Raw genomic sequence first — 26,393 nt, 5'->3', positions numbered from 1 at the left:
CGTTAACTTCAGAATTTAGCACTTTCTTTGTCCTTTTAGTTGCTAAAATGTGATGTTTCAAACAATTATGCTGATTTTTAAATACCTAAAAAAAGGTCAGTCACAAATGTTCTACCTTTTTATTTTTGCCAGGTCACTTTTATTTAATTATTTCAGTTTTATTTGGTTTTATCTCCTCTCGTGCCACTCACAGTGTAGTGGGTCTTGTCCATTCCGATGAGGAAGAGGAGCTGAGAGATGAAGAGTGTGAGGCACAGGTTCTTGTGGATGGTGGTCCGGTCACACTGCAGGCCCCTCAGGCAGCAGAAGGTGGAGATGCACAGAGCCAGGCACACCAGCGAGATGACCATCCCCACCCACGTTATCACGAACAGAATCAGCTCCTCCATGGGACCCGGATACTGGCGGAGAGAGAAAAAGAAGGAAAAACGATTCATTCTAGATGCCATTAGGAGCGGAACAATGGAAGAGAGACAGAACAATGGAAAACGAAAATGAACAGGAAAGCAGCCGAGGAGAAACGGGGAGGGAAAAGGCAGAATTTAAGTATGTCTTTGGCCTGTAATTTCCCTAACGTTTTCCCTAAGATTGTTCACTGATACCATTAATTAAGTCTGATAATCCATGCAGAATAAGTGACTTTCAATGAGAAATTTTTCTCAATTCTGGGTCATTAGGGGATATTACACAATATACAAACAAAAGAGAAGTCCGCCATGGGTTTCAGCTACTTCGGTCACACATGTGAGACAGTGTGTGACTCTCTCACCATACCGCACAGGGACAAATCTGAAATACCCCACGGGGAACGTGTGTGTGAGTCTGTGTGTGCCTCACCGCTGGCTCCCGGTGGCTCATCAGCACGGCGAAGTTGGTCAGGTGACTGCAGGAACAGGTGGTGTGTGTGTTGTTGGTGTCCAGCAGCCTGCAGCCCTGAGATGACCACTGGCCGGTCATCGAGCGCTCCGAGTAGTTCCAGAACGAGCAGTTCGGGCTGAAATGGTTCTCCATCTGTGGGTGGACGCACAACATAACACTGAGCAAAGCGCCGTCCCCACACACTGCTCCCCGGGCGCCTGTCATGGCTGCCCACTGCTCACCAAGGGTGACTGTTAAATGCAGAGGACACATTTCACCATGTCACAGTGTGCTGTGCTGCAGTGTCTCACAATGACAATCACTCCATTTCATAAATTGTATATGGAGTTGTAGAACCAGAAGGCCACAAAACCCCCACTTACTACCATTGTGTCGCTGAACAGGACAATGTCCTCAAATCTGAAATGTTGTAATAGTTGTGACCACAAGGAAACATTCCCATTAGGGAAAACAGACCAGAGCTGCTTCTGGTTTTCAGTTTTGCTTCAGTTCATGGATCGTGTTAGGTTTGGATTTACATATTTTGCACGTTCATCACACTACGTCCCCACAAGGACATATAGAAGAGAAACGTGTGTATTTTTACCTGCAAATGTCTGAGGGTGAAGACGACCGGTTCCGTCAGGAACACTCTACTCGACTCCTTGTTCATGGAAGCGGAGATCACGTGAGAGTTGACGGTAAGGCGACGCCCTCCTGGTTTGAGCTCAGCCTCTGTCTTAATGGTGGCATTCTCTGTGGTCAGGAAGGCACCCAGGTTCTTGAACATGGCGAACACCACCCGCACTTGACCTGCAGGGGGAGGCAGAGCGGCGATCACGACCTGATGACGCCTGATGACTCTCAAAAGACACACCTTCTCGTGAGTCGTGTGTTTTATTGTCCCTACAATGACCTTCCTCGGTGGCACGTTTAAACCGCCAATCAGTGCTGCCGCTAGTCCAATTTAAAAATGCATCTGCAGACATTACAGGAAACAGAGATTCATGTGAAAGGAAGGTCAACGTGTCATTTCTGTTCGATAAAATATGATAAAGACGTGAATGAGAAGACACGGAGGGCCATGGCGCAGTCACAGCACCTCTATGTCTATGCTCATTATCAGTAATGACAGAGCATTGCAGCGCTGCCGTCAGCTGAAGTGACACAGAGGGACATAATCTCAGCCCGGGCGCAACCGAACATTGCATTTCACCAACGTCTCAGCACACGTTATGTTGCCATAGCAAAAAAATGAAGAACCGATCAGTTACCTCCAATGTTGAACCTTTCTGTACGAGTCGTGCTCGTATACAACAGTCACGATCTTAAAGCTGCGTCGTTTTAATTATGTACCGCATGAAGATGAAAAGAATGCAGTAGTTGTCATCTGCCATTATATTGTGACCTGTGACATCCCAATGGCACCTGGCAGCGGGCGGGGCACTACAAAATGGTTCGTTTCTCCTGATCTGTGGGATGTGCTGGCAGTAGACACGTTCAGAGGTTTACTGGAGTCCATGCTTTGAAAGCTCAGGTCACCTTAGGCTGCCAAGACGAGGCCTGATCAATATTAAGTGTTATGGCTTATTGGTAAAGGTGAAGAGGGTGGAGGCGACTGACCGCTGCGGCTGTACTGTTTGATGGTGCTGGAGGAGAGCTGGATGGTGCTGTCGCTGTCGTAAGAGTGAGGGAAGGACAGGTCCTGCACGTCCATCTCTGTGTTCAATGCGTATACGTCCAGATCTAACACACACACACACACACACACACAGAATATATCCGTAAATACACACATATGAAAACCTGTGTGTTTCAGCGGAAGTCCCACACACACATCTCACCAACGTTGGGGGCGCGGTCACTGAAACGGCCCTCATACAGGTTACTGGCGAACAGGAAGGCTCCTTTCTCCATGACGTCCAGCAGCATGGTGGCCGTGTGGGCCTGCTCTGTGCTGTTCATGTCCTGCCAGGAGTCCAGGGCGTCCAAACGCAGGAGATTGTCCACCGTCTTCACCACCGCCTGTGTGTGTGTGTTTAAAACCATCGTGTGAAACGTCGCCTACGAACATTTCTATTAAATCAGGGTTGAAGTGATAAAGGACTTCACCTGGATGAACATCCGGCACGTCTTCTCGCGCTTCTGCATCTGCACATGAAAACGGCAGCGTGAGTGTGCGCCGCGGCGGCAGCGTGTGTGCGCGCTCGGGTGTCTGGGCGCGAGCACTCGCCTTGTTGTAGTTGCGGGTGGCCGACTCCTTGTTGCCGGGCCGGAGCGCCTGCAGCTGAGCGTCCAGGATGTCCAGCAGCTGCTCCATCAGGCGGACGGAGGAAGTGATGTCGCCGGCGTAGATGCGCCCGTGGGTGTGGTTCACCAGGACTCCGGCGATGTGGGCCGCGTTCTCGCCGCTCTTAATCTGCGTTCAGAGGGGCGAGTCGGCATCTGCATGGCTCTTTTAATGCGGTTTTAAATGCCGCGCGGTGGGAGGACCGGTTCCACGGCACCAGGCACGACCAGTCAAGTGCAGATAATCGGAATGGAACAATGCTACCTGTCACCCACAGGTGGCTGTAAAGGCCACTTCATCACGGCGTCCAGATTACACCGCTTTACAATCTCCTGCCTGTAGCCGCATAGCCAATCACGTAGTAAGGAAACGGTTTGAAATGTGGCTATACAAAGACACCGAAAGAAAAGAACAGAAGATAAGACCACGTACTAGATAAGACAAGTCACTTAAATGACTTTAACTTTCACACGTCGGATTAACTTTGTCCAGCATTTCTTCGTCCTACTTGTTTATGTGATGCTGTGTTGAATGTTCTGCAGAGCTACATTATGAACGTGTGGATTCGGGGTGTTTTATACAGTTAACAGACATGCAGCAGCCTGTTAAAACACAAGAATATACTGGAAAACGCCCTGACATCTGCACCCTCAATTAAAGTTCAATCGAATTTACATTTTTACATTTACATTCAAGTGGGGTTTGAAATATGTTACAGAAAAACATCTACAATTTATAACGTCCCTTTAAACATTTACAGCGGTTTTACTGGGTGATGCCACAGACAGCAAGAGTTGACAAATGCAACTGAACCACACAAAACACGCTGCAGCGCAGCAAACAGAATTATCAAAACATAATCGGCTGCAAAATTCACACGCTGGCGCACGTCACCGCGTGTTTAGCCGGGACCCTTCATTCAGCAGACGGGTTTGACTGACGGCAGATGGTATCTATGGCAACAACAGCTGTGTTTACACAGCCTTAAAGGCTACAGGTGACACAGGAAGGGCGAGAGAGCAAAAGTGCTGCACGCATGATAGAGAATCAGTCCAAGCGTGTGTGTGTGTGTGTTAAAATAACGCCCTGCGGGGACTCTTATTAAATCTTGACAGCTCTAACACGATCTTAGGTTCATATGCAAAGATATAAATTGTGTACGAGTGTGTGCATTTCAGTTTTATTAACCTTGTGAGGACCAAAAAATGTTTTTTTTTAGTATCCATGGCTCAGAATAAGGCCGGGCAAAGCAAATTCACATTCTGTTCAGATGGTGGTGCAAATACAGCATGTGAGTCATTTACGAAGCCTCGTCCCCACAAGGATCTAAACGAGACGTGCGTGTGTGACTGTGCGTGTCTTCTAACCTTCTGAGAGACCTGGCTGACCCAGGGGGAGGTGCAGTTGCTGAGGTCAGGGCCTCTGGGGTTCCACATCACAGGAGCGGACAGACACTGATAGGAGGCTATGCCTGCGAGAGGGAAAGAGGGAGGACATTTGGAGCGTGGGACATGAAAAAAAAACCATGACATTAAACAGCGCAGGAGGAGGACAAAAGGGGGAAAATGAATCAGAATCCGTTTAAACTTTCTCTGTCATCATCTTTTCTCTGTTATGCTGCGCCCTCGCTCGCTCGCTCGCTCTCCTCCCTCTGGCTGTGTGTGTGTGTGTGTGTGTGTACCAGTAAACACTCGTGTGACTGTCTCCTCCTGCAGCAGATCATGGTTGGTTGTGCATGTGTGCTGTAATCTCTCACTCATATTGCCGATTGAGTTCAATCCAAGTGCACACGAGGAGGAGGAGGGGCAGCGGACGTCTGAGCGTCCTGATTGGCTCTGAGGCAATTACGGAACCTCGCATTCGAGCCTGTCTGTGTTACATGTCTCCGAGCGAGGGAGACAAAGAGATGGAGGGAAAAACTGAAGAACGAGTGAGTGGGCGCTTAAAAGGCGGGGTCGCGAGCAACTCCGCTCTCCTGTGTCCCTTCCCAGAGTTCACTGAGAGGACAGGGGTCTTCACCAGGGAGGGACGAGGAGACAACAAGCGCACACATGCCAGGCCATGTTATATTAAAAAAAAAAGTCCTCCTGGCGCCAACCACTTCCATTTGTTTTTCATAGTAGAAGCATGCAAATCAGCCCTGAGTTTCACCGCGGCCTTGAAAAAGGATCCCGGCCGACCTCAACGTGGCAGGTGAGGAGGCAAATGCTCGAAAATAGCTACAAGAACCCATGCAAATCTCGGCACAGACACACATACCCAGAGATCCTTTGGGGCAGGGCCTCTCCACCATCTCTCCTCGGAACGTGGGGGGCCACTGCACCCCCCTGGTCACCCTGCCATCGCACTGTGGGGCGCGGGGCCCCTGGGGCCGGAGCTGGGGCCTCTGGGTGATGGGGACGGTGGCGGTGATCGGACGCACCGGCGGGCTGCGGTTTATGGCCCCCACCGGGTGGCGCACGGCCGGCCGCGGAGGGGTGGGGCTGAAGCCCGTCGACACGGTGGTGGAGTAGAACATCACGGGGGTGGTGCTGCTGAACGGAGTCACGGGCTCTGAGGGAGGAAAAGTACATCGCGTGCACAGGGCTCTCGTTTACTATCAGTCGACATTTTTCCCTCTGCCTGTAATATGCTTACTCCGCCCTCCAACAACCTTTGATTCATCCAAAGATGTCAATATCTTGCCCTTTTCATTCTTCCTCTGCCTGCCTAAGCAAAAAATGGCAACTCTACCACTCTGCCACCTCCGCTCATTTCCCAACATAAGCAAGTCAGCCTAATCAAAGCGAAACAGGTCAGTAATATTCCATCAAACCTCCATTAGAGCCCGGATTATTTGTAGCAATTACACAAAGTAAGAGGACATCAGAACAGGAGGACAGTGCGGGTAATTAAAAACTGGATTCATTTGGATCACTAAGAACCTCTCGCTCACCGGTGGTGGGCTGCGGCGGGGCGAACTCCAGAGGGTAGCGCAGCACGTTGTAGTTGTTCCACACGTACAGCTGGTTGTCCCGAGGGTTGTAGTTGACGGAGGAGATGTGCTGGTACGGGTTGGGGAAGGGGATGTGCACCGGCTCCTGTCGGCCCTTCCGCGTGTCGTAGGCGTAGAGGATGAGGTCGCCTCCCGCCTCGCTGTCATCTTCCTGGTAGACCGAGCGCACGGCGTACAGGATGCCGCACGCCACGAAGGCGTCCGACGCGAGGCGCTTCTCGAAGCTTGTCTGCCACGTGCCCTCGAAACGCAACGTGTACGGGTTCACCTGTTGACCAAAGAAATGGTTCACCGGTTAAAAGTTTATGGTAGTATGCATGTCTAGGCACCCTCTCATGTCCGCGAGATGGTTCTAATCACATGACTAAACAGCTGCTGCACTGTCATTAGTGACACCCTTCAGTTTATAATTGGTCTCAACCCGTTAAGCAAAGCCTCAAAGGCCCTGCTATATTAGCATAGACTGGCACGCAAAAGGGATTTCAATCCAAGCGGGTATTGCTTAACAAATGCCTAAAACACTGGTAACCATAGCAACGGTTTAAAATTGCCACCTGTGGCCAAGAAGAACTGTCGGGCAACAAGTACGACAAATATCAGACAACGAAACCTAGTAAAAATAATCCAAATATCTTACACTGCAGATTATGTAAAATAACGTAACACATCATAATCTTACTGTTGTCTATTCTCAACAGTAAGTAAGTGAAGTGATTATCATTGTGATACACAGCAGCACAGCACACGGTGCACACAGTGAGCTTGGTGAGCAGTGGGCAGCCAGGACAGGTGCCCGGGCAGCAGTGTGTGGGGACGCTAAGTGGCACCTCGGAGGATCGGGATTCAAACCGGCAACCTTCTGATTACGGGGCCGCTTCCTCAACCGCTTGGCCACCAACACCACATGTCTAATCGGTTCTTCTAAATCTCCTCACCTGACTGACCACCAGCCGTCCGTTGTTGGCCTCCGTTGCATAAATCACCCAGAGGCCATGTTCATCAACCGCAAGGTCAATGTCAGACTTGCCACCCCAGCGATACGGGGAGGTGTCGTGGTAGTTGGCGTTGGTGATGATGGCCTCGCCACTCTTGATGCGCGTCCGAAGGTCGTACTTGACAATGTTGCGAGTCCTCTCCTTGTTGTAGAACACAGCACCATCATAAACCACAAAACCCGTGCCATCCACGCGGCTGGGCAACCTGCACAGAACGGAGTGCCACAAGGGTCAATCACGGGACCTCTGCTGTTTCATTAGTGCTCGTTAGTATGTGTCTATCCCTGGCCAGGATGCCACAATGGCGCCTAAAAAAAAAACCCTTTTCTGCAGTATTATCAGAAGACGGTGGTCTTGAGTCTCGGGTGAAAAAAATAAGAAATCACAGATGCTTCTCAGGACAAGAAATGATAATAAAAAGAAACGTATTTTTTGGAAAATATCGCAGCTCTTGGGAGAACTGGGGTACAACAACAACCCAGATCAACGCTGTCTTAAAAAGAGAAAAGGGCTGTTTTCTTTTTTCTGTCGTCACTGCTTGTCCCTGCGGACCGGAGTGAAGAGAAGACCACTCACTTGTAAGTGGTGGTGACGCTGTTCTGGCGGAAGTCATCCCAGGAGGCATATTCGTACAGCATGTCTGTGCGATACGGTGTCCAGGGCATCACATACAGCCTATCGCCGGCCTGCAGAGGGTCCTTACACCACGCCCCTGACTGATGCTCCGCCTCTTTAACTGAGCTAGTTTCCTGCACTCGCAGCAGGGTCCCCGGACAGACAAATACTGAAGAAGGAATACAAGAAACAGAGAGAGAGAGAGAGAGAATGGAGGAAGATGGAGGAAGAAAGCATGTGAGAGAGGAAGCAAGGATTACACCATCAGATGTATGGAAACTGGACTCATTCCTGTCATGCACACCCGTCCTACACATACACACACATTCACGCTTATTTCTCCTGACTACCTGGTCAGTCTGAAAAAAATGAGTGGAGGCAAGAATGAAAGCAGTGCAGACCATGTGCTTTGACAGAGATAGGGTGTGCGAGGGACAGAAAAAAAATTCATAAATAACGAATAACGTGCAACTGACATGTTGCAATAGGACAGCAAAGTTTGCACGGACTACCCGCAACAAAACCAACTTGACCTCGCCTGCATATTAGAAAATGTGAAGTGATGCTGGTGAAAGTGGCCCTGCTTTATTTTTTTTAAAATTGCATGTGCCCATGATTTAATTATTACTGGCGGCAGCTTTTTCTCCTCTGAAAGTATAACCCATTTTTTTCTCAGATTTTGCGTTTAATATATTAGTGAAACAAAGTACTTACTTTTGTGATCGGCGAGGCAAAAGGCACATTAATCAGTAATAACAATGCATCATTGTTACAAGTGTTGTTTATTTAGTCCCAAAGTACACTGATCGTAATAAAAAGCACACGTTCATCACATTTTTAATTCCTTTTATACGCCTACGCCCTTCTGAGCCTGGAGGACACAATACCGAACGGCCTGGTGCCGCCTTACTGTACGGGGAAAAAGGGCAAAACACTTTTTTTATGCAAAACTTTAGATAAAAAATTCACACTGCCAGCTTTCAGCAGCGCCAGCCTCTGACAGTTCGAATCAATACTGAATCATTCCGGCCCAAGCAGAAGAATACCGAATTGAGGTTTTTTTTGTCTGGTTACAGGATTTTAATGAGGACTGCAGTGCTCTGTGGCACTGTATTATTATTACATTAATATCCTTTAGCACAAACTCCAGTAGATATGTCTTTCAAAATTGCGCATCAGCCGAACCAGCAAAGACCCAGCTGGTGCCGTGGACGTCTCTGTTTATCTTTAGCGTTCGGATTAAAGACGCAATCGAGCATAAACCTTTACAATTAAATCGGATACGTTTAACGCCACTGTGAATCTATTTAAACGCATGCAACGTGTCCCATTGCATGATCTGACTTTGCATGATCCGCCGTGGAGTGGAAGCACCACATAAAAGTGCCACAATCGTGATTTCTTCAATACGAGGGACAACGGCAAGTACTGAACGTCGCAGGAGAAGGAACGGGCAGGTGATAAAACATGGTAATGTGTAAAGTAGTGACTCGTGGCCTCTGCATTTAACCCATCCACAAAAAAAAGTAGCATTTGCAGAAAGAAAATGAAAATTTACTGGAAAAAATAAAAATATTTTGGCCAGCCATGATTGTAGGATAGTACTGTTTTATATAGTATAACGTTGCTCTGGTACTCTTGCACCATGGAGTGGAAAGGGGCCGTTTGTCTGCTGATGGAGGTCGCTGTTAGAGCAACATTTGGAAGAAGTCGTAATTGTATTGGGCTGAATTCCATTGAGATAAATCCTGCATAACTAAAAGCGTGTATATATATAGAATTAGAAAAGACAGAGAGGGGTGAAGGGAAGGGGCAGAGAAAGAGAGAGGGACACAGAGATATGCTACATTTTAAATTTGGTTAGCTGAGGTAGAACTGAAGGAACAGGAGGGTGGGGCTATAGAGCAGGAACTTCCTTTGGATTCAATGAAAGGACAGGTTAGTTGACACACGAGGGCCGTGATTGGCTGGCTGACCTGTCAGTCTTTGACTGCGAACGTAATTGGCGCTAACAGTCATACACAACACACAGCGGGCAGGTTTAAATGCACAAACACACACACAGTAATCGTTACTTAGGCTTCACACGGACAGGGCCACCTGATATGTCTACTGTTACGAAAGTAGATCCCCCGTCGATTTAATTGAAAATAAATAAGAGCTTTCCTGGGGGAAGCAAAGGGATGAAAGGACGAGTGAGAAGGAGTGAGAACAGGAGAAGATAGAGGGAAATAACAAAGCTGAGGAGCAGAACGGTCGCTTGTATCTGGACAGACTGACTGGAGGATTAAATTAAGTTTAAAACAACAAGCAAATGGAAGGATCTTCAGAGCAAGTAGATATATTTATATAGAGAGAGACTATAGACAGACAGACAGACAGACGGGTAGATAGATAGATAGATAGATAGATAGATAGATAGATAGATAGATAGATAGATAGATAGATAGAGTGGTGAGGCTGTAGGATGGAGGCAAGAAAAAAAAATGAACGTGTATGTATGTGTGTATGCCTGCGAGTGTGTCTGTATGTGTGTGTGTGCAGAATCATGACGAGAGTTCAGAGGTCGCTGTGAGCATCTGGAAGGACTGTAGAGTTCAGTTACTGACACAAAAGAGCAAGAGAGACTGAGAGAGAGAGAGAGAGAGAGAGAGATGAAAAGGAAGAGCAGGACTAGGGACTACATCGAACTTGAACACAACACAAGAGGGAATAAAGGGTGAGAGAGAGAGAGAGAGAGAGAGAGAGAGAGAGGGGAGGGGAGGAAGGGAAGGAGATTGGCAAGACGAGGAGGGAAAGATTGCGGCATTATGGTCAACATGGTCTTTACCTTTTTGATCCACTTCTACTCAAGCGTCGGAATAAGAGATCGAGAAATTGAGAGATAGATAGAGAGATATAGAGAAGAGTTGAGAGAAAGAGATTCAAGACAGGAAGAGAGAAGAAATGCAGGAGAAAAAGAAAAATTAGCCATTAAACAGCAGACTCCCAGGTTTTCTTTTCAAAAGGTCAAGTTTTTCTGAGACTGGCTTCATGGTTAGATAAAAGTAGCAGACATGTGGAGAATCTATGGAGAGACAGAGCAGGAGATATATAAAGAGAAACAGACGGAGAAAGAGAGAGAGAGAGAGATGGGGTTGAGAAGAGGTAATTGCTAAGAAGTGATAGAGCAAAGGGAGTTCCAGAAAGAAAGAAAGAAGAGGAAGGACTGAACAGATGAGAAATGGGAGGGTGGGGAGGGTGGGTCTAACTCGGCCTTACTTTAGCCCCGCCCCCAAAAGCAGCACCCTGACCCACAGCCCAATCGTCAGCGGCCAGTAGAAAACACTGGTTAATTGGCCCCCACTGGCAATCAAAGCCCTAGCCCCCTGTGCACTCCTCCGCTTCCTTCCCCCCCTCCATCCCTCCACCCATTCATCCATCCATTCACTCCGTCCTCCGCGCCGGCCTTCCCGTCTCCACCCTGCCGGGAGGAAGAGACACGTCTCGGCCTGCGGGAGGAAAAGGGAGTTAAACGTGCAGATTAAGAACAGCGCGCCGCCTTCCCACTTCCTGCCGAATGGCTTTGGTACAACACGCCGCCTCTTTTTTCCCCCCATTTGCATCTAAACGAGTCGCGGCGGCTCCGCGGCGGAGAAGAAAAATGAAACGAACGAACGAATGGGAACGAACCCATCGGTGTAAAACAAAGCCCCTCGTTTGGCCCTCATCACGGCTAGAGCTTCGTAGGAGGTTACCCATGCTCCCTCGCACAGGTCATTAGGCGGCAGGAAACTGATTAGCGTTGGCCTCCACCAATACGAGGCGCCGCTCGTATTGAATTACCGACACGATCGGCGCTCGGCTCAACCCACGCCCACCGCCGGTCACTTTCGCCATGGTAAATTCGCTCCGCGCCGGGCTGTTTTCATCAGGCGGTTGCTCGGAGTCCCCGGCGCCTTCAGAGGCGATGCGGCGGCCGTCTACGCTCCCTCCGAGATAAGCTACAGCGCTCTGAAACAGGGACATCAGTATTCCGAGACCAAACGAATGCAGACAGCGTTGGAGCACATACAGAGAAGACAGAAGCCTGGGGTTACACACACACACACACACACACACACACACACACAAAAGCCAACATTCCCTAGTGACTTCAGCACGGAGGAGAGGGATACGGAAAAAAACAAAAAGAGTACACAAGAAAAGAGGTGAAAGGAGGGGGATAAAAAATCTTCCATCCTGGTCGAGCCTATCACACACAGTGCAAGCAAACAAACACACACACACACACATACACACACCTAAACAAACTACAAACTGCCCATGACATTTATTTAAGGCGACACACAAACACACACACACCGGGATCCTGGGGAAACCGAACAGAATGTCACAAACACTCGCGTCTCCATTGTCGGGGAGGAAGCGTTAAACAACAGAGGTGGCAGAAGTGAGTCCACCTCCGAAGCTAAAATACACAGTTAAACACACACACACACACAGGGCAAGATCTCAAACCAGCCCGGGGTGTGTGTGTTTGTGTGTGTGTGTGTGTGTGTGTGTGGTGGAGGTTGGACGCCAAGTTTCCAGTTGACCCTGGAGGCAGAAAAGATGTTGTGAATAGCCGTACAGTACCCAGACTGCACCACCCGGCCGCCCGTGCGGGGGAGTGCTTCTGCAGCCCTTAAAAGTGGGAGGAACCATTTCACCAGGACCTGGGGGTGGAGAAATCTCTCTCTTTTTTTTTTTTTTTTTGCACAGAGGTTGAAATGACAAAGCGGACAATACTATTTCTGTGCTGTTGTCATGGAAGCCATGTCACACGGATAACCTGAAAAAAGGAAGAAAAATGAACAGAGTGAGAAACGGAGGAAATGTAAAGTAAGGTAAAACACTGTTTCATAAGCAGAAAAAAAGAGGTCATCCCCTTCAGAAACAGAATAAAAGGAGGATGAAGGTTATTGGTCTGGGCCGTTGGCGACACTTTCCTCCTGCGGAAGGGAAACGTGAAAAGCACAATTCATGTGTAAAACACTCCCAAACACCTTATCCTACACCCCAATGGAGGAGAGGAGAGAGGGACAGCAGGAGGACGAGTGCGGCTGGGGGAATGGAAGGAGCGAGGGGAGGAAGGTGGAGAGGTGGGTGTCGAGGAGAGAAGAGAGGAGGACAGAGAGAAGAGAGAAATGAAGGGAGAGATGATGAAAATTGAGGTGTGGGAATGTGTTTGTGATTTGGTATGGTCATACAGTGTGTAAGTGTATGTATGTGTTTATGTCTGTTTTTACCCAATAAATAGATAAACACAAGTCTTGTGTGTGTGTGTGTGTGTGTGTGTGTTAGTGATGTGTGCGTAATTGTATATATATGTGTGTGTGGGTGTGTCTGTCTTTGTTGTGTATTTATGCGACTTACTGTAAGGAACACACTCGTACTGGATCTCCAGGTATTTATAGGTTCCCGGGCAGGGGTCTGGAAAAACATCAGCCCCCGCAACGACAACACACTGTGTCCTATTGTTACATCTAAGAGAGTGAAAGATAGACAAATAAAGAGAGAGGGATTAAATGCAATAACTAATTACACACAAAACATATGTTTAAATGGCTAATATTAAAAAGCAGCATGATTCCGAAGCAAAATGCTCAGTAGGTAGGTAGAAAAAGCTAATGCTTATTATATTATCAAAATGAAAATCAGCCACAGTTTAATTTATTCAAAAATATATCTGTGAAGCTGTCAGCTGGGTATGAAAGCAGAGGGTATATTTAATGACTGTACCAACATATTATGAAAAATCAAACAATATAATTTATATATTCAACAATGGTTAAATGCTACTAAATCAATTAAGTCAGTATAACTCCTGGCAATGTTTATAGTGCTAATTCTTGATAACTGCACAAAATAAAAATAATCTTTTTAGCCAGCTCTAAAATATATTCACTTTTTTTAATTTTGTGGTTCAACATGACCCACATGCCCAAGAAGTTTTATATAAAACTTGCATAGCTAGCTAAATACAAAAACTATGTACAGTAGTTTGTGTGATAAACACAATAACTAAGATAGCTTTAGTTGATAGCTTTGTTAGTAACATACAGTAGTTAGCTTGATAAATATAGTAACCTAGCTGATTAAAGTTGATACTTAGCCACATACATTAGTTAGCTTGATAAACACAATAACTTAGCTAGCTACAGTTGATAGCTTTGTTAGTAATGTACAGTAGTTAACTTGTTTAATATAATAACCTAGCTGATTAAAATTGATAGGTTAGTTAGCTACGTACAGTAGTTATCTTGATAAACACAATAACTTGGCTAGCTACAGTTGATAGTTTAAACAGTAGTTATCGTGATAAATAGAATAACTTAGTTAGCTATAGTATACATACAGTATCTCAGTGGGCTAATATAATGACTTGGTTAAATACAGTAGGTCAACTAGATAAATATAGATAAATACAATATTTTAGTTAGTTAAATACAGTACTGGTATAGTGGTGACTAAACTCATCTATCAAGTCATGCATATCTTGCTTTTGTGATGATCTTAACCTTCAGTCATTCCAGGAATACTGTTTCCATAATTGGACATTAAATGCATAATATATGCTTGGCCTCAGCAGAGTTCATTTTTTAGAGCTCGCCTTGTCATTTGGCTTATCTTGTGTCATTTCTTTGTTCATTTGCATAAGCAGCTTACAAACAGCAGAGTGTGTGTGCAAACATGTTAGAAAGCAGAGTCTACGTGTCCTGAGCTAGTACCAAACATGCATGAGTACAACACACGATGGAAATAATGTTCTTATACTGGATATCACGAAGACACAAAGAAACATCGCCACACCCAGTGAAGTTTAAGTATGTGACCTGCTAATGGAAAACATGCTTGTTTGGTGTAACTGTGAGCGGCGTGCAGCTGTGGAAATAAGCAGGCGCTCTGTTCCCCACCCCGCCCCTGGCCTAGTCCGAGGCCAGAGTGGGGCTTTTTATTGATCTACTCTTCTAGGAAGCCTCTGCTGAACACTGGGGACCAGCACTGGCGCCAGCACGGCAGACAGGCAAAAACACACACGCATTATCTCACTCCCCCACACACAGGCCTACATTTACTAACCCCTTTAGTGGGCTCAAAAATACTTTTTGCTTCTGCTGGATCAGAAAATCGTATGACTCTGCAGCGGCGCTTTTCCTTGAACCAATCAAATGCTTTTGCACCTGGTATACGGTTTCATAAATGTTATACACTATTAGAGGGTCTCCTGTACATGTTGGCTGAAAAAATGTCATACACACACATACATATTAACCCAATAAAAAAAAATTAAAATAAAAACTCAACCTTTGAGACATTATCTTAAAGGCGTCAGGTTGGTAGCATTGCACGTTCTCCATCTGGAAGGGGTCTGCGTCACAGATCTTGTCATCAGTGCGCCCATAATTGGCCGTCTCGATCATGATGACATCACTTCCTGGGCAACGCAGCTCGATGGGGTATCCCTCGCACGCCAGCTCTCGCCTCATCAACCCAAATGGCATCGCTGCCCGGCTCAAACCTGAATGCGGAGAACAGACAGTGAATCTGTGAGCGTGAGATTTTGATCATTTACATGTCACCAGCTCGCACTTTCTAAACAACAATGACAGCCAGGTTCAGCGAGGGACCATCATTTATGACACGTCTGGAAAATTAACACCTCCCACTGTCTTTCAGCACTGCGGCCAGCTCCTGCTGCTCTCACAGAGTCGCACATACACACACACACACACACACACACACACTGCTGCACATCTGATACAGCACTACACAATTTAGTCTGTTCGCCACTCTGACCAGGCAAACAGATCGATTACATCTCTAGCCATCACACTCAACCCATCCACCCCCGACCCCTCAACGTGTGTACCATGCACACACACATTTGGTTCTGTACCTTTAAATAAAACATCTGCATTTCAATAATATTTCTAAAACCTAAACCTCCAAACATCATTAAACACGGATCATTAGCCGCGAGCAAATAATTTCCTTCTCTTGCGTTTCTCTTCCCCTCCATCACTCTGTTATCGTGATATATATCCTCGTATAACCAGGAGGGGAATATTTTACTATTCATGCAGTCTCATTTAAGCAGTCTATTATACACAAGCGTGCAGTCGTTCACACACGCACACACACACACACACACACACACACACACACACACACACCGCACTTCAAAGCTCTGTTTGTGGGATGGCGTTGCATCTCTGATAGACGTTCAAAGACTTCATTAACCTTTCCTCTCAAACAGACCGCCTCTGATCCAGAGTCCTCAGAATGGCTTCTAGACACACACACTTGCCAAATGAAACCGCTTTTCCGCGTCTCCGTAGCCACGCTCGCCACGAAACCTTCCAACGCAATTCAATACAGTGTGCAAATGCGTTTAAAAAAAACACTCTTCTCAGCCGCGGTCATTCCAGTGCCATACAGGATCTGCTGAAAGGACCATTAACAGGTGTAAGTTCACGATTTAGCTTGGGGACAAGGCTTCACGTCGCTTTTGTTTCACATTCCATTGACATTTGGCTTTGGCGGTTGCTAGGCAACAGCACAGTGAATATGCCAGCAGACTTGGGAAAATTGCTGCACCACCCCAATGGCCTCTATATCAATATCTCGAACCAATACAGAGTCGGATTTCGCTTGACCCATCAGTAAATGTTGCTATGATACCGACGAGGGAGCCGCTAATGGTTGCCAGGATACCAGCGTATTTAGATGCGAGTTATTCACATGGAGCGAGACGAGCACCAACCTTGGACAGACGGGCCGACATTGTCCAGCGTGGCCGCGCACACCCACAGTATCCACAGCGGCAGCGCCATGATGAAGGCGGACTGGACGTGGCTAGGATGGGGGGGCGGGGCCAGTTGGGCGTGGCTCAGAGGAGCCTCCCTTGCTCACGTTGTCAGACTGAAGATCCTGCAAAAAGGATGGAGGGGGATTCACAGTGAATCCTGAGGTAACAGCAATTCTAGAAATAAATATATTCTGTAGATTTAAAAAAAAAAATTTTAATGTTTAAAAAAAAAAGCGTGCCAAAAAAAAAAAAAACATGTGCCAACAACAATGGATAAGTATACATGCAATAGTAATAATTAATATTAGTAATAAAATTATATATATATATATATATATATATACACACACACACACACTACACACACACTGTAAATCGAATACGATTATCTATACCTCAATTGTGGCTGCAAATTATCGCAGGTGTCAAATTCTGACGAACATTAAACAGCATCAACTGAACTCAGCTACAAAGCGCAGCAAAAATGAATATGGTCGTTCATGATGAACATCCGTGTTGACGAGGCCGAACTTTTTATCTCCGAGCAACGGCATTATGATATAATTGATTATGTTCTGCCCGATGCAGAATCGTCCACGTCTGCGTCGTAACGCACCGATTTAATATACTGTATTTAATATACCCTAATATACCGTATTCCGTGCCTAGTCAGATCAACATGATAGAAGAATTTCAAAAAGCTTGGGATGTCATCTTTTTAAAAAATTCAGATGAACTCTTTGGGTTAACGACTGATCTTCAACCTTCCCAAATTCTCCCACACCGCCCCTCTGCTACGTTCCCTCCACTGGCTCCCAGTAGCTGCACGCATCAGGTTCAAAATACTGATGCTGGCCTACAAAGCCAAACATGGAGTAGCACCATCCTACCTCACAGCCCTTATTACACCTCGCACTGCACCTCATATACTCCGAGCCTCCAGTACTGCTCGCCTGGTCCCTCCATCTCTGAAGGTAAAAGGAAAAAATTCATCTAGACTCTTCTCCGTCTTGGCCCCTCGGTGGTGGAATGAACTTCCCCTCGAGGTCAGAACAGCTCAGTCACTGAGCACCTTCAAACGGCAGCTCAAGACCTTCCTCTTTAGAGAATATTTAGATTAAATTGTAATTTTCTTGTTGTCGAACTTGTGTACAGAATCTACAACAGAGTGAATAAAATAGATGTATTCATAGTTGGGGTCCTAGTGAACCGGAATTGATCTCTTCATCGATGGTAACTTAAGCACGTTGTAAGTCGCTCTGGATAAGGGCGTCTGCCAAATGCCGTAAATGTAAATGTAAATGTAAATGTTAAGCACACATGAATATGTGTGTATGTGTGTATGTGTGTGTGACCCAGTTCTGTCCACCATCATTAAGTCTTTAAGTGGCTTCTGGAGGTCACTAACAAACACAGGCACAAAACGACAAAGTGTGCAGGACGAGCGTTTCGGCCGTCCCTCCAGTCCGAGGCGAAAAGTTCACTCCCCCTCGCCGTGAGGGGATCGGGTTACCCTCCCCACCGCCCACAGCCCCCTCCGCTCGTCCCCCCCTCCTGTCCAGGAGCAATCAGGGCCCATATGCGGCTGCCGCTCCTCTGAGGGGTATCAGCTGAACGATGGTTTATTTAGAGACGATTATCCATCTGAAGAGGTGCTTCACAGGCCAAGGGCCCGGGCCCTCCGTCCCCGGCCCGCCCGCCCGCTCCTGCGCTTCTTTTGTCGTGTGTGTGCGTCCCTTTCGGCAAGCGGCAAACGTCCTCCTCTATTCTTTTCTCACATTCACGCCGCGTCCTTAAATCCTTCGCACTAGACGAGTTACATCGTCCCCGCGCGTCCCCCCGCGCGTCAGATGTTCCCAATTAGCATAGACAGAGTCCCCCACGATCTGCGTTAAAACGTCCACAGCGAGTGTCCCCTGATATTGATCAAGAGTGGATATAAAACAGCCGTGACAACAAAAAAATGGATCTGGTTTACAGTAAATAAATGAAATACATGAATAAATATGCAGGCAGAATGAACTGGGCCATGCAAAATAATCGCTATCCACGAACTTCTCTTTAATTTTATAGCAACAACAATAACTATTATTATTATAAAGAACAAATGCAGCATGACAAATCACATTTAATCGCTGTTCAGCAAAGTGCTTGGACATTTACGTGTAAATGATATGTGTGTGACTCACGCATATATTACACATTCCGCCTTTTGTAAAATAAAAGTGCTTCATTTTTTAATTAAGCATTAAAAAAAACGTATCAAGTAAACTTTTGGGGAACCTAGAATCTAAAACTTGCATAATAGGGGCAGTTGGAAGCAGCCCAAGTTATCAGAAGGTTGCCGGTTCGAATCCCGACCCGCCGAGGTGCCACCGTCCCCACACACTGCTCCCCGGGCGCCTGTCATGGCTGCCCACTGCTCACCAAGGGTGATGGTTAAATGCAGAGGACACATTTTGTTGTGGCACCGTGTGCTGTGCTGCTGTGTCTCACAATGACCATCACTTCACTTTTCAAAAATATTATTACAATAAGGTTTATTATTGCAATTCTAAGTGCAACTGAACGCACTAATAACGCCATGTCAACGTTAAAAAAACATATTAACAGTCAGCGAACGGTTGGTAGCTCAGCCCATTGTTCTAGGTGGACGTTGGTAGATGTTCCTGGCTGCTACACCAACACTTGCAGAGTGCGTGTGTGTAGCGGAATGCATACGTGTGTGAGTGTGTGTGGGTTTCATAAAGCTGCTCTTCAGAGGCAGTGGGGCATTATATCCCGCCGTTCCGCCACGGAATCAGGACGGTGGGTTTTTGGCTGGAATCCCGGGTATGAGATACGCTTTTCCTGTGGGATTTTACCTGTGTGTGTGTGTGTGTGTGTGTGTGTGCGGTTTGTGAAACTGTGTTGAAGGATTTTGAGGGATCAGCAACCAGAGATGCCCGTAGTCATGAATAATATTTACCACAAACACACTCTGGAGAGAAGAAGCCTTCCAGCTAGCCGTGAACTTCACCGTAACTCTACCTTTTCCCTGTTAAGCACACACACACACACACACAAACGTAAGCGCACATCGATCCACTGGTGACCAGACTCGGCACGCACCGTCGCCATGGCAACTCGGCGATAGAGAGCTGCTCTGCAGCAGCAGCGGCACACGCTCCCTCCCTCGCTCTCTCTCTCTCCATTTTGTTGCTCTGCCTTTTTTCCTTTCTCTCTCCCGCACTGATGCTCGGCGTTCCGTCTCCCTCCGTCTCGTTCCCTCTTTCTCTCATTTTCCTTCCTTTGTCCCAGTCTGACCCTGTCCTTCAATCGCACGCTCATTACGCCTTTCTCACTCCACGAGGCCGCCTTCCTTTTCTTTTGTGTCTGGCTGTCCGTGCGTCCCTCCATCCGTCCATTTCCTCCGCAGCATCTCCCTCCAGCAACATCCCGACCAGCCAATTATATAAAACAACGGCCCCTCCCACACCCCGCTGCAGCTCAAAATACAGCCCCGGGCTCCAGAGCGGCCTACAAAACCAGAGACGGAACCACGTACCCATCCGTCCATCCATATATCCATCCATCCGTCCGTCCATCCATATACGTCCATCCGTCCATCCATCCATCCGTCCGTCCGTCCGTCCATCCGTCCGTCCGTCCGTCCGTCCGTCCAACCATCCATCCATCCATCCATATATCCATCCATCCATATATTCATCTATCCGTCTGTCCATTCGTCCGTCCAACCATCCATCCATCCATCCATCCATCCATATATCCATCCATCCATATATTCATCTATCCGTCTGTCCATTCGTCCGTCCAACCATCCATCCATCCATCCATCCATCCATCCATATATCTATCCATCCATATATTCATCTATCCGTCTGTCCATCCGTCCGTCCGTCCATCCATATATCCATCCGTCCGTCCGTCCAACCATCCATCCATCCATATATCCATCTGTCCATCCATCCATTCATATATTCATCTATCCGTCTGTCCATCTGCCGTCCATCCATCCATCCATCCATCCATCCATCCATCCATATATTCATCCAAACGTCTTTCCATCCGTCCGTCCATCCATCCATCCATATATTCATCTATCCGTCTGTCCATCTGCCGTCCATCCATCCATCCATCCATCCATCCATATATCCATCCATCCATATATTCATCCAAACGTCTTTCCATCCATCTGTCCATCCATCCATATATCCATCCATCCATATATTCATCCATACATCTGTCCATCCATCCATCCATCCACATATCCATCCATCCATCTGTCCGTTCATCCGTCCGTCCATCCATCCATCCATCCATCCGTCTGTCCGTCCATCCATCATCAAGCCTGGACGTCAGAACCAGACATGGACCTGGCGCTCGGCTGTCCAGCTCAGACCTCTTGATGTGTCTGACAGTTAGATGAATTTGGATCGGGCCACGAACCGGACGTTGCCCGAGGACGGCGGCTCGAGAACCCGAGAAGCCCAAACATGTGGATTTGTATTGAAATAGTTTAATATTGCAATTCGCATTGCGAGGTCGTTGCCGGGTGGACGCGGCGTGACAAGTACGCAGGGCGCAGCTTGATGGACAGTGAAGGACACGCTAATATCCTGTAATCGTATTTCACGTGGCCATCGGTGACAATGTTCCCTCACGCACCGTCACCACTGAAGCTGCAAGAGGCCATCGTATCGTACAGAAACCAGGTGGCGACATGTTGTCATGGATCTAGAAACAATAAAGACGTTTCAGGGCTCGAAAAGCCAGAAATAAAAACTCAGTATTTTATAGAAAGGCCAGCTAAGAAGTATCAATTTCTTTTTTAAATATCATTTTTAAATTCATTTGAAGCAGCGTAACCGTTAAAACCAACGTGTTACTTCCTGAAGTGCGATAATCAGATAAATACAGAGATAACATAACAGGAAAACATTAATAACATTAGATGAAATCTTAATATTTAAAATGAAAAAAACAAGAGATAAGAAAGTTGAATTGATGGTAGTAGCCTAGTGGGTAATACAGCATTTACCGCATTTACCAGACGCCCTTATCCAGGCGACTTACGACCAGTAGTTACAGGGACAGTCCCCCCCTGGAGACACTCAGGGTTAAGCGTCTTGCTCAGGGACACGATGGTAGTAAGTGGGGTTTGAACCTACTACCACCCCGTATACACTCGCCTACAAACCAGAAGTCCCAGGTTCGAACCCCACTTACTACCATCGTGTCCCTGAGCAAGACACTTGTCCCTGAGTGTCTCCAGGGGGGGACTGTCCCTCTGGATAAGGGCGCCTGGTAAACGGCGTACATTGTGTAACCAGCCCAGGGATCAGCACCACAGACAGCGCCGCTTTATTACTCGCCAGCCGCCTGCGCTCACCTGTCCGTAGACGCGCTCATATTCACGTTCGTCAAAGACACGCGGTGAAAATCACGCAGGGAAGCCCTTCCCAAGGCCCAGACACGATGGGAAGCCACCGCGGTTTTATACGGATACTTTTTCTTGGCCTTCAAAGCACCGAAACCGAAATATGACGGAGTTAACGCTGAAAAATGTTGTTTTTTTTATTGATAATGAAATGATAATCTAATTAGCTCGGCCAATCGGAAAGAGCCTGACCGGACCCGCCCACGGCAGGCTGATGAAAAAGCGGGCGGCGAATCTGCAACCGCCGAGGCCGAGGTCAAGGGTCACGCGGCGGCTCGCGAGCGCCTCGCGTTGTTCGTCGCTTTTAATATTCCCCTCGCTCACCTGGGCCGCCGGGGCTTCTGCTGAGACGCTCTGTTTCCGCGCCGACGCGGCCAGATTAATAAGCCGCTAATAATAATACGATCGGATCCGGGCGGAGTGGGCGGAGCCAGCCGCACGCAGGCGGCATCAGCAGCGTAAATACGCGTTATTAATGCAGGAAGAACGCGGGGGACATCGAGCTCTCGGAAGGTCACTCGTAGGCAAGCGACAGATGGCTGCGGGTCACGGAAACGAGACTCGAATACACACACACACACGCACACACACACACACACACACACACACACACACACACACACACACACACACACACACACGCGCGCGCGCGTGGCCCGAGCTGGCTTACTCCGGCCTCCGATCCAATGAGGCGGAGGCAATAACGATGCCGAACGGTGTCACAACCCGGCCGAGGAGTCGTTTCCGGAACGCACGGGAGACACACAACGTGGCGGGACGAGTGACGGGGACGTCCCTCCCTCCGCCGCTCCTGTTTTTCACGTCTCTTTCCACCGTCCCCCCTTGTCACCACTGATTTTGTACACATGGGCAATCACAGGCTCCCCTGGTCCCATCTCTCCACCACACACACACACACACACACACACACGTCCCAGCAGGTCACATGGATTACTGACACAAATAACACCTTCCACTTTAGTACTGCTGCTACACATGCGAGGACACCACGCCCGTTTTACACACACTCCACACACAACCTGTTACACAAAATCCCAGTGTGTGTGTGTGTGTTGGACTGCAGAGGGAGTGTAATTGCTATGATTACAACACCCTGTAGTTAAAGCCAAACACTTCTGCTTTGTTCCTCGCTGCGTCTCGCCGGGAGCTCGGTGCAAACAAACACACCACACTCATCATCATCATCATCATCGTCATCATCAGCAGCGTCCATCCATGTCCAGTGTGTGTCCTACACACTCGCACACACTCACACACACACACACACACACACACACACACAGAGACAGCAAAAGATGGTGCTCTAACCTGCCTAGGTTCATTTACATCTTATTTACATACAGTCCAGGAAAACACACACACACAACCCATCACACATACAAAGCCACACACACACCCACAACCCCTCACACACACCCATACACACACACAACCCCTCAACACACACACAACCCATCACACACACCTATACATACACCCACAACCCTGCCACACACACCCACACAACCCATCACACACACCCACCCATACATACACCCACAACCCATCACACACACCCACCCATACATACACCCACAACCCCGCCACACACACCCATACACACGCATACACCCCATCACACCCACCCATACATACACCCACAACCCCTCACACACACCCATACACACGCATACACCCCATCACACCCACCCACACAGAGTTGTGACTGTTGGCTCGAGCGCATTGAGAAACCCCTCACGCGCTGCGGGAGCGAAACGGACGCACGCGCGCGCGCGCATGTACTGTACTCCCGTCTCCACCGAGAGCGCGAGAGAAAAACCGCGGCGCGTGCGTGCGTGCGTGCGTGCGTGCGTGCGTGCGGGCGCGCGCTCACCTCTCGTGTCCAGTATCCCCGCTGTTCCCAGTGGTCCTCGGGCCGCTCACTGTCTCCCGGTCATCTTCCTCGTCCTCCTCCTCCTCCCCCGCCCGCCGCACTTTATCCGCTGTTTTCCTCCCTTTCTCTCCCTCTTCGCGCGGATGCATAAAGATTAAAAATTAATAAGCATCCATCTTCCAGGCGGGCCCTCCGAGGCTACCAATACGCGACAGACGCGCGCAAAAGGCCCCCAAAATGAATAGTAGTAATTATGATAATGGTAATTATCGGTAATAAAGCGAGGTCAGGCCGGAACGTCCCGCCGGTAGAACCGACCTCGGTCCGATCAGCAGGCAGATCCGAAGCGGCGAAAATGGCGCTTGTGGAGTCCACACCCCGCCGCCGGAGCCCCGCCGGCCGACATCGCCTCCTCGCCGCCGGGGAACTGTTGAGCCGGAGTCGCGGCGTCTGGAGACGGAGGCGCGGCGCGGTGAAGATCCGTCCCGTCGTGCGCTGCGTGCGGTGGGAGGTACTGCGGTTCCCCGCGTCAGCAGCTCGGTCGGGGCCCGGGGAAAAAAAGGAAAGAGGAACGGAGGAATCACGGCGCGCGCGGCCGCGCGCGGCTCCGGCGCATCGGGGGCGCGCCGCTCTCCGGGGGTGTCGGTCGGCGGCAGGGGGGTCCGGTGGGGCGACGGCGACCTGTCCCGGTGTCTGTCCGAGGCCCGAGGACGCGCGCGCGCGCACAGCTCGATCGGTCCGGTGCCGAGAAAGACGCACACGCGCGCACGCGCGCACACGCACAGGCGCGCCTGCGTGGTTCTGAAGAACAGCGACGGCCGAACCGGGCCTGAACCGAACACCGTCACCACAGGCTCCAGCGCTGGATTCCGAGAAGGAACGTGGAGCCTGATCACCGCCCCCTGCACGCACACACACACACACTCTCTCTCTCTCTCTCTCTCACACACGCACACACACTCACAGGCGCACACACTTTCACGCACACACACACGCACACCCTCTCTCTCTCTCTCACACACGCACACACACTCACAGGCGCACACACACACACACTCACTCACACACACACACACACACACACACTCTCTCTCTCTCTCACACACGCACACACACTCACAGGCGCACACACACACACACTCACTCACACACACACACACACACACACACACACCTCTCTCTCTCTCTCACGCACGCACACATACTCTCATGCACACGCACAGGAACACACTCTCACTCACACACACACACGCACACACACACACACACACTTTCACGCACACACACACGCACACACACACACACAGACACGCACACACACTCACACAGACACGCACACACACTCACTCACACACACACACACTTTCACGCACACACACACACACACACACACACACACACACACACAGGATCACCTGCGTGGTTCTGAAGAACCGGGCCTGAACCGAACACCTGAAGCTCCAGGGTTGCGAAAAGGAACGTGGAGCCTGATCACCACCCCCTGCACACACACACACACACACACATTTAAAAATGATTTTCCATAAATTGGGATAACAGGAATGTGGGAATTTATACTTTTTAAATTTGTTTGCTTAAATTAGAACAGCACCATGTTTGAAGTACTAAAACCACCTAGTGGGTAAAACCAGATGACCACAAAGTCCCAGGTTCAAACCCCACTTACTACCATTGTGTCCTTGAGCCAGTGTCTCCAGGGGGGGACTGTCCCTGTAACTACTGACTGCAAGTCTGGTAAATGCCATAAAATATAAAAATAAATATAATAAAGGGACAAAACATGACCTTGGATGTGACATTGAGTTCAGGCTCATTCAATGAAATTGGTGAATTTCACAGTTGGACATCTTACGTCTCCACAGAAAAATATCAGGTTTAAGATCCTGGAAGTGTGGGGGCGTGTCTTTTCAAGGCACTGAATCCACATGACTTGTGTCAGTTTACTATGAACTGAACTGCCTGCACCCTGAATACTAATCGGCAGTGGCCACGCCCACCTAACACCTACTTATCTGTCCCATCACCCTGGGGTTAAATACTCAAGTCTCTGGTCCCGCTGTTCATGAAATTTTAAAAGCTGTTAAAACACATTTTGTTGCTGCGAACCCATAACCAGACGTTTGGGGGCCGAGTCCCGAATCGTCCTAGTGCCACCGAGGTGTCCCCACACACGGCTATCTAGGTGCTGCTCACAAAAGGATGGTGGGCAGAAGCCAGAACTTCCAGGAGTTTCCCGCATGTTAGCGGCTCCCTGATCCCTGTCCACTGAAGAAAAGACCCCGGGATCCCAAACAGACAAACAAAAGCACGCACACGAGACGGTAGCTTACAGTCTTAGGCCTGTTCACGTAGCATCGAGAGCATCCCGATTGGCTGACCTGGTGTGGGCGGGCTTTCATTTAACTTCTCGAGGAGCTGAGCGGAGGGACACTCAGTCCCCACAGGGACGGCC

The 26,393-nt window shown here is 48.5% G+C and overlaps 1 protein-coding gene across 1 annotated transcript in view; it reads right to left on the bottom strand.

The window, feature by feature from the left end:
- Nucleotides 1-24,837, bottom strand: part of LOC114785450 (adhesion G protein-coupled receptor L1) — a 32,057-nt gene extending 7,220 nt beyond the window's left edge. Inside the window, exons 1-17 of the mRNA XM_028971727.1 lie at nucleotides 23,921-24,837; nucleotides 16,542-16,708; nucleotides 15,083-15,296; nucleotides 13,151-13,260; nucleotides 10,584-10,598; nucleotides 7,715-7,922; nucleotides 7,079-7,343; nucleotides 6,084-6,411; nucleotides 5,408-5,701; nucleotides 4,516-4,619; nucleotides 3,092-3,277; nucleotides 2,971-3,009; nucleotides 2,703-2,883; nucleotides 2,482-2,604; nucleotides 1,466-1,671; nucleotides 838-1,011; nucleotides 192-401 (exon numbers count right to left, since the gene is read on the bottom strand). Coding sequence (XP_028827560.1) covers nucleotides 192-401; nucleotides 838-1,011; nucleotides 1,466-1,671; nucleotides 2,482-2,604; nucleotides 2,703-2,883; nucleotides 2,971-3,009; nucleotides 3,092-3,277; nucleotides 4,516-4,619; nucleotides 5,408-5,701; nucleotides 6,084-6,411; nucleotides 7,079-7,343; nucleotides 7,715-7,922; nucleotides 10,584-10,598; nucleotides 13,151-13,260; nucleotides 15,083-15,296; nucleotides 16,542-16,611 — 2,727 coding nt within the window. The 5' untranslated portion in view covers nucleotides 16,612-16,708; nucleotides 23,921-24,837. The remainder of the gene's footprint in view (nucleotides 1-191; nucleotides 402-837; nucleotides 1,012-1,465; nucleotides 1,672-2,481; nucleotides 2,605-2,702; nucleotides 2,884-2,970; nucleotides 3,010-3,091; nucleotides 3,278-4,515; nucleotides 4,620-5,407; nucleotides 5,702-6,083; nucleotides 6,412-7,078; nucleotides 7,344-7,714; nucleotides 7,923-10,583; nucleotides 10,599-13,150; nucleotides 13,261-15,082; nucleotides 15,297-16,541; nucleotides 16,709-23,920) is intronic.
- Nucleotides 24,838-26,393: the final 1,556 nt, after the last annotated feature.

The sequence above is a fragment of the Denticeps clupeoides genome, chromosome 3 (assembly GCF_900700375.1).
Source record: "Denticeps clupeoides chromosome 3, fDenClu1.1, whole genome shotgun sequence".
Lineage (NCBI taxonomy): Eukaryota > Metazoa > Chordata > Actinopteri > Clupeiformes > Denticipitidae > Denticeps > Denticeps clupeoides.
The sequence above is the reverse complement of the archived record's forward strand: the minus strand, read 5'-3'. Positions and strand labels throughout refer to the sequence as shown.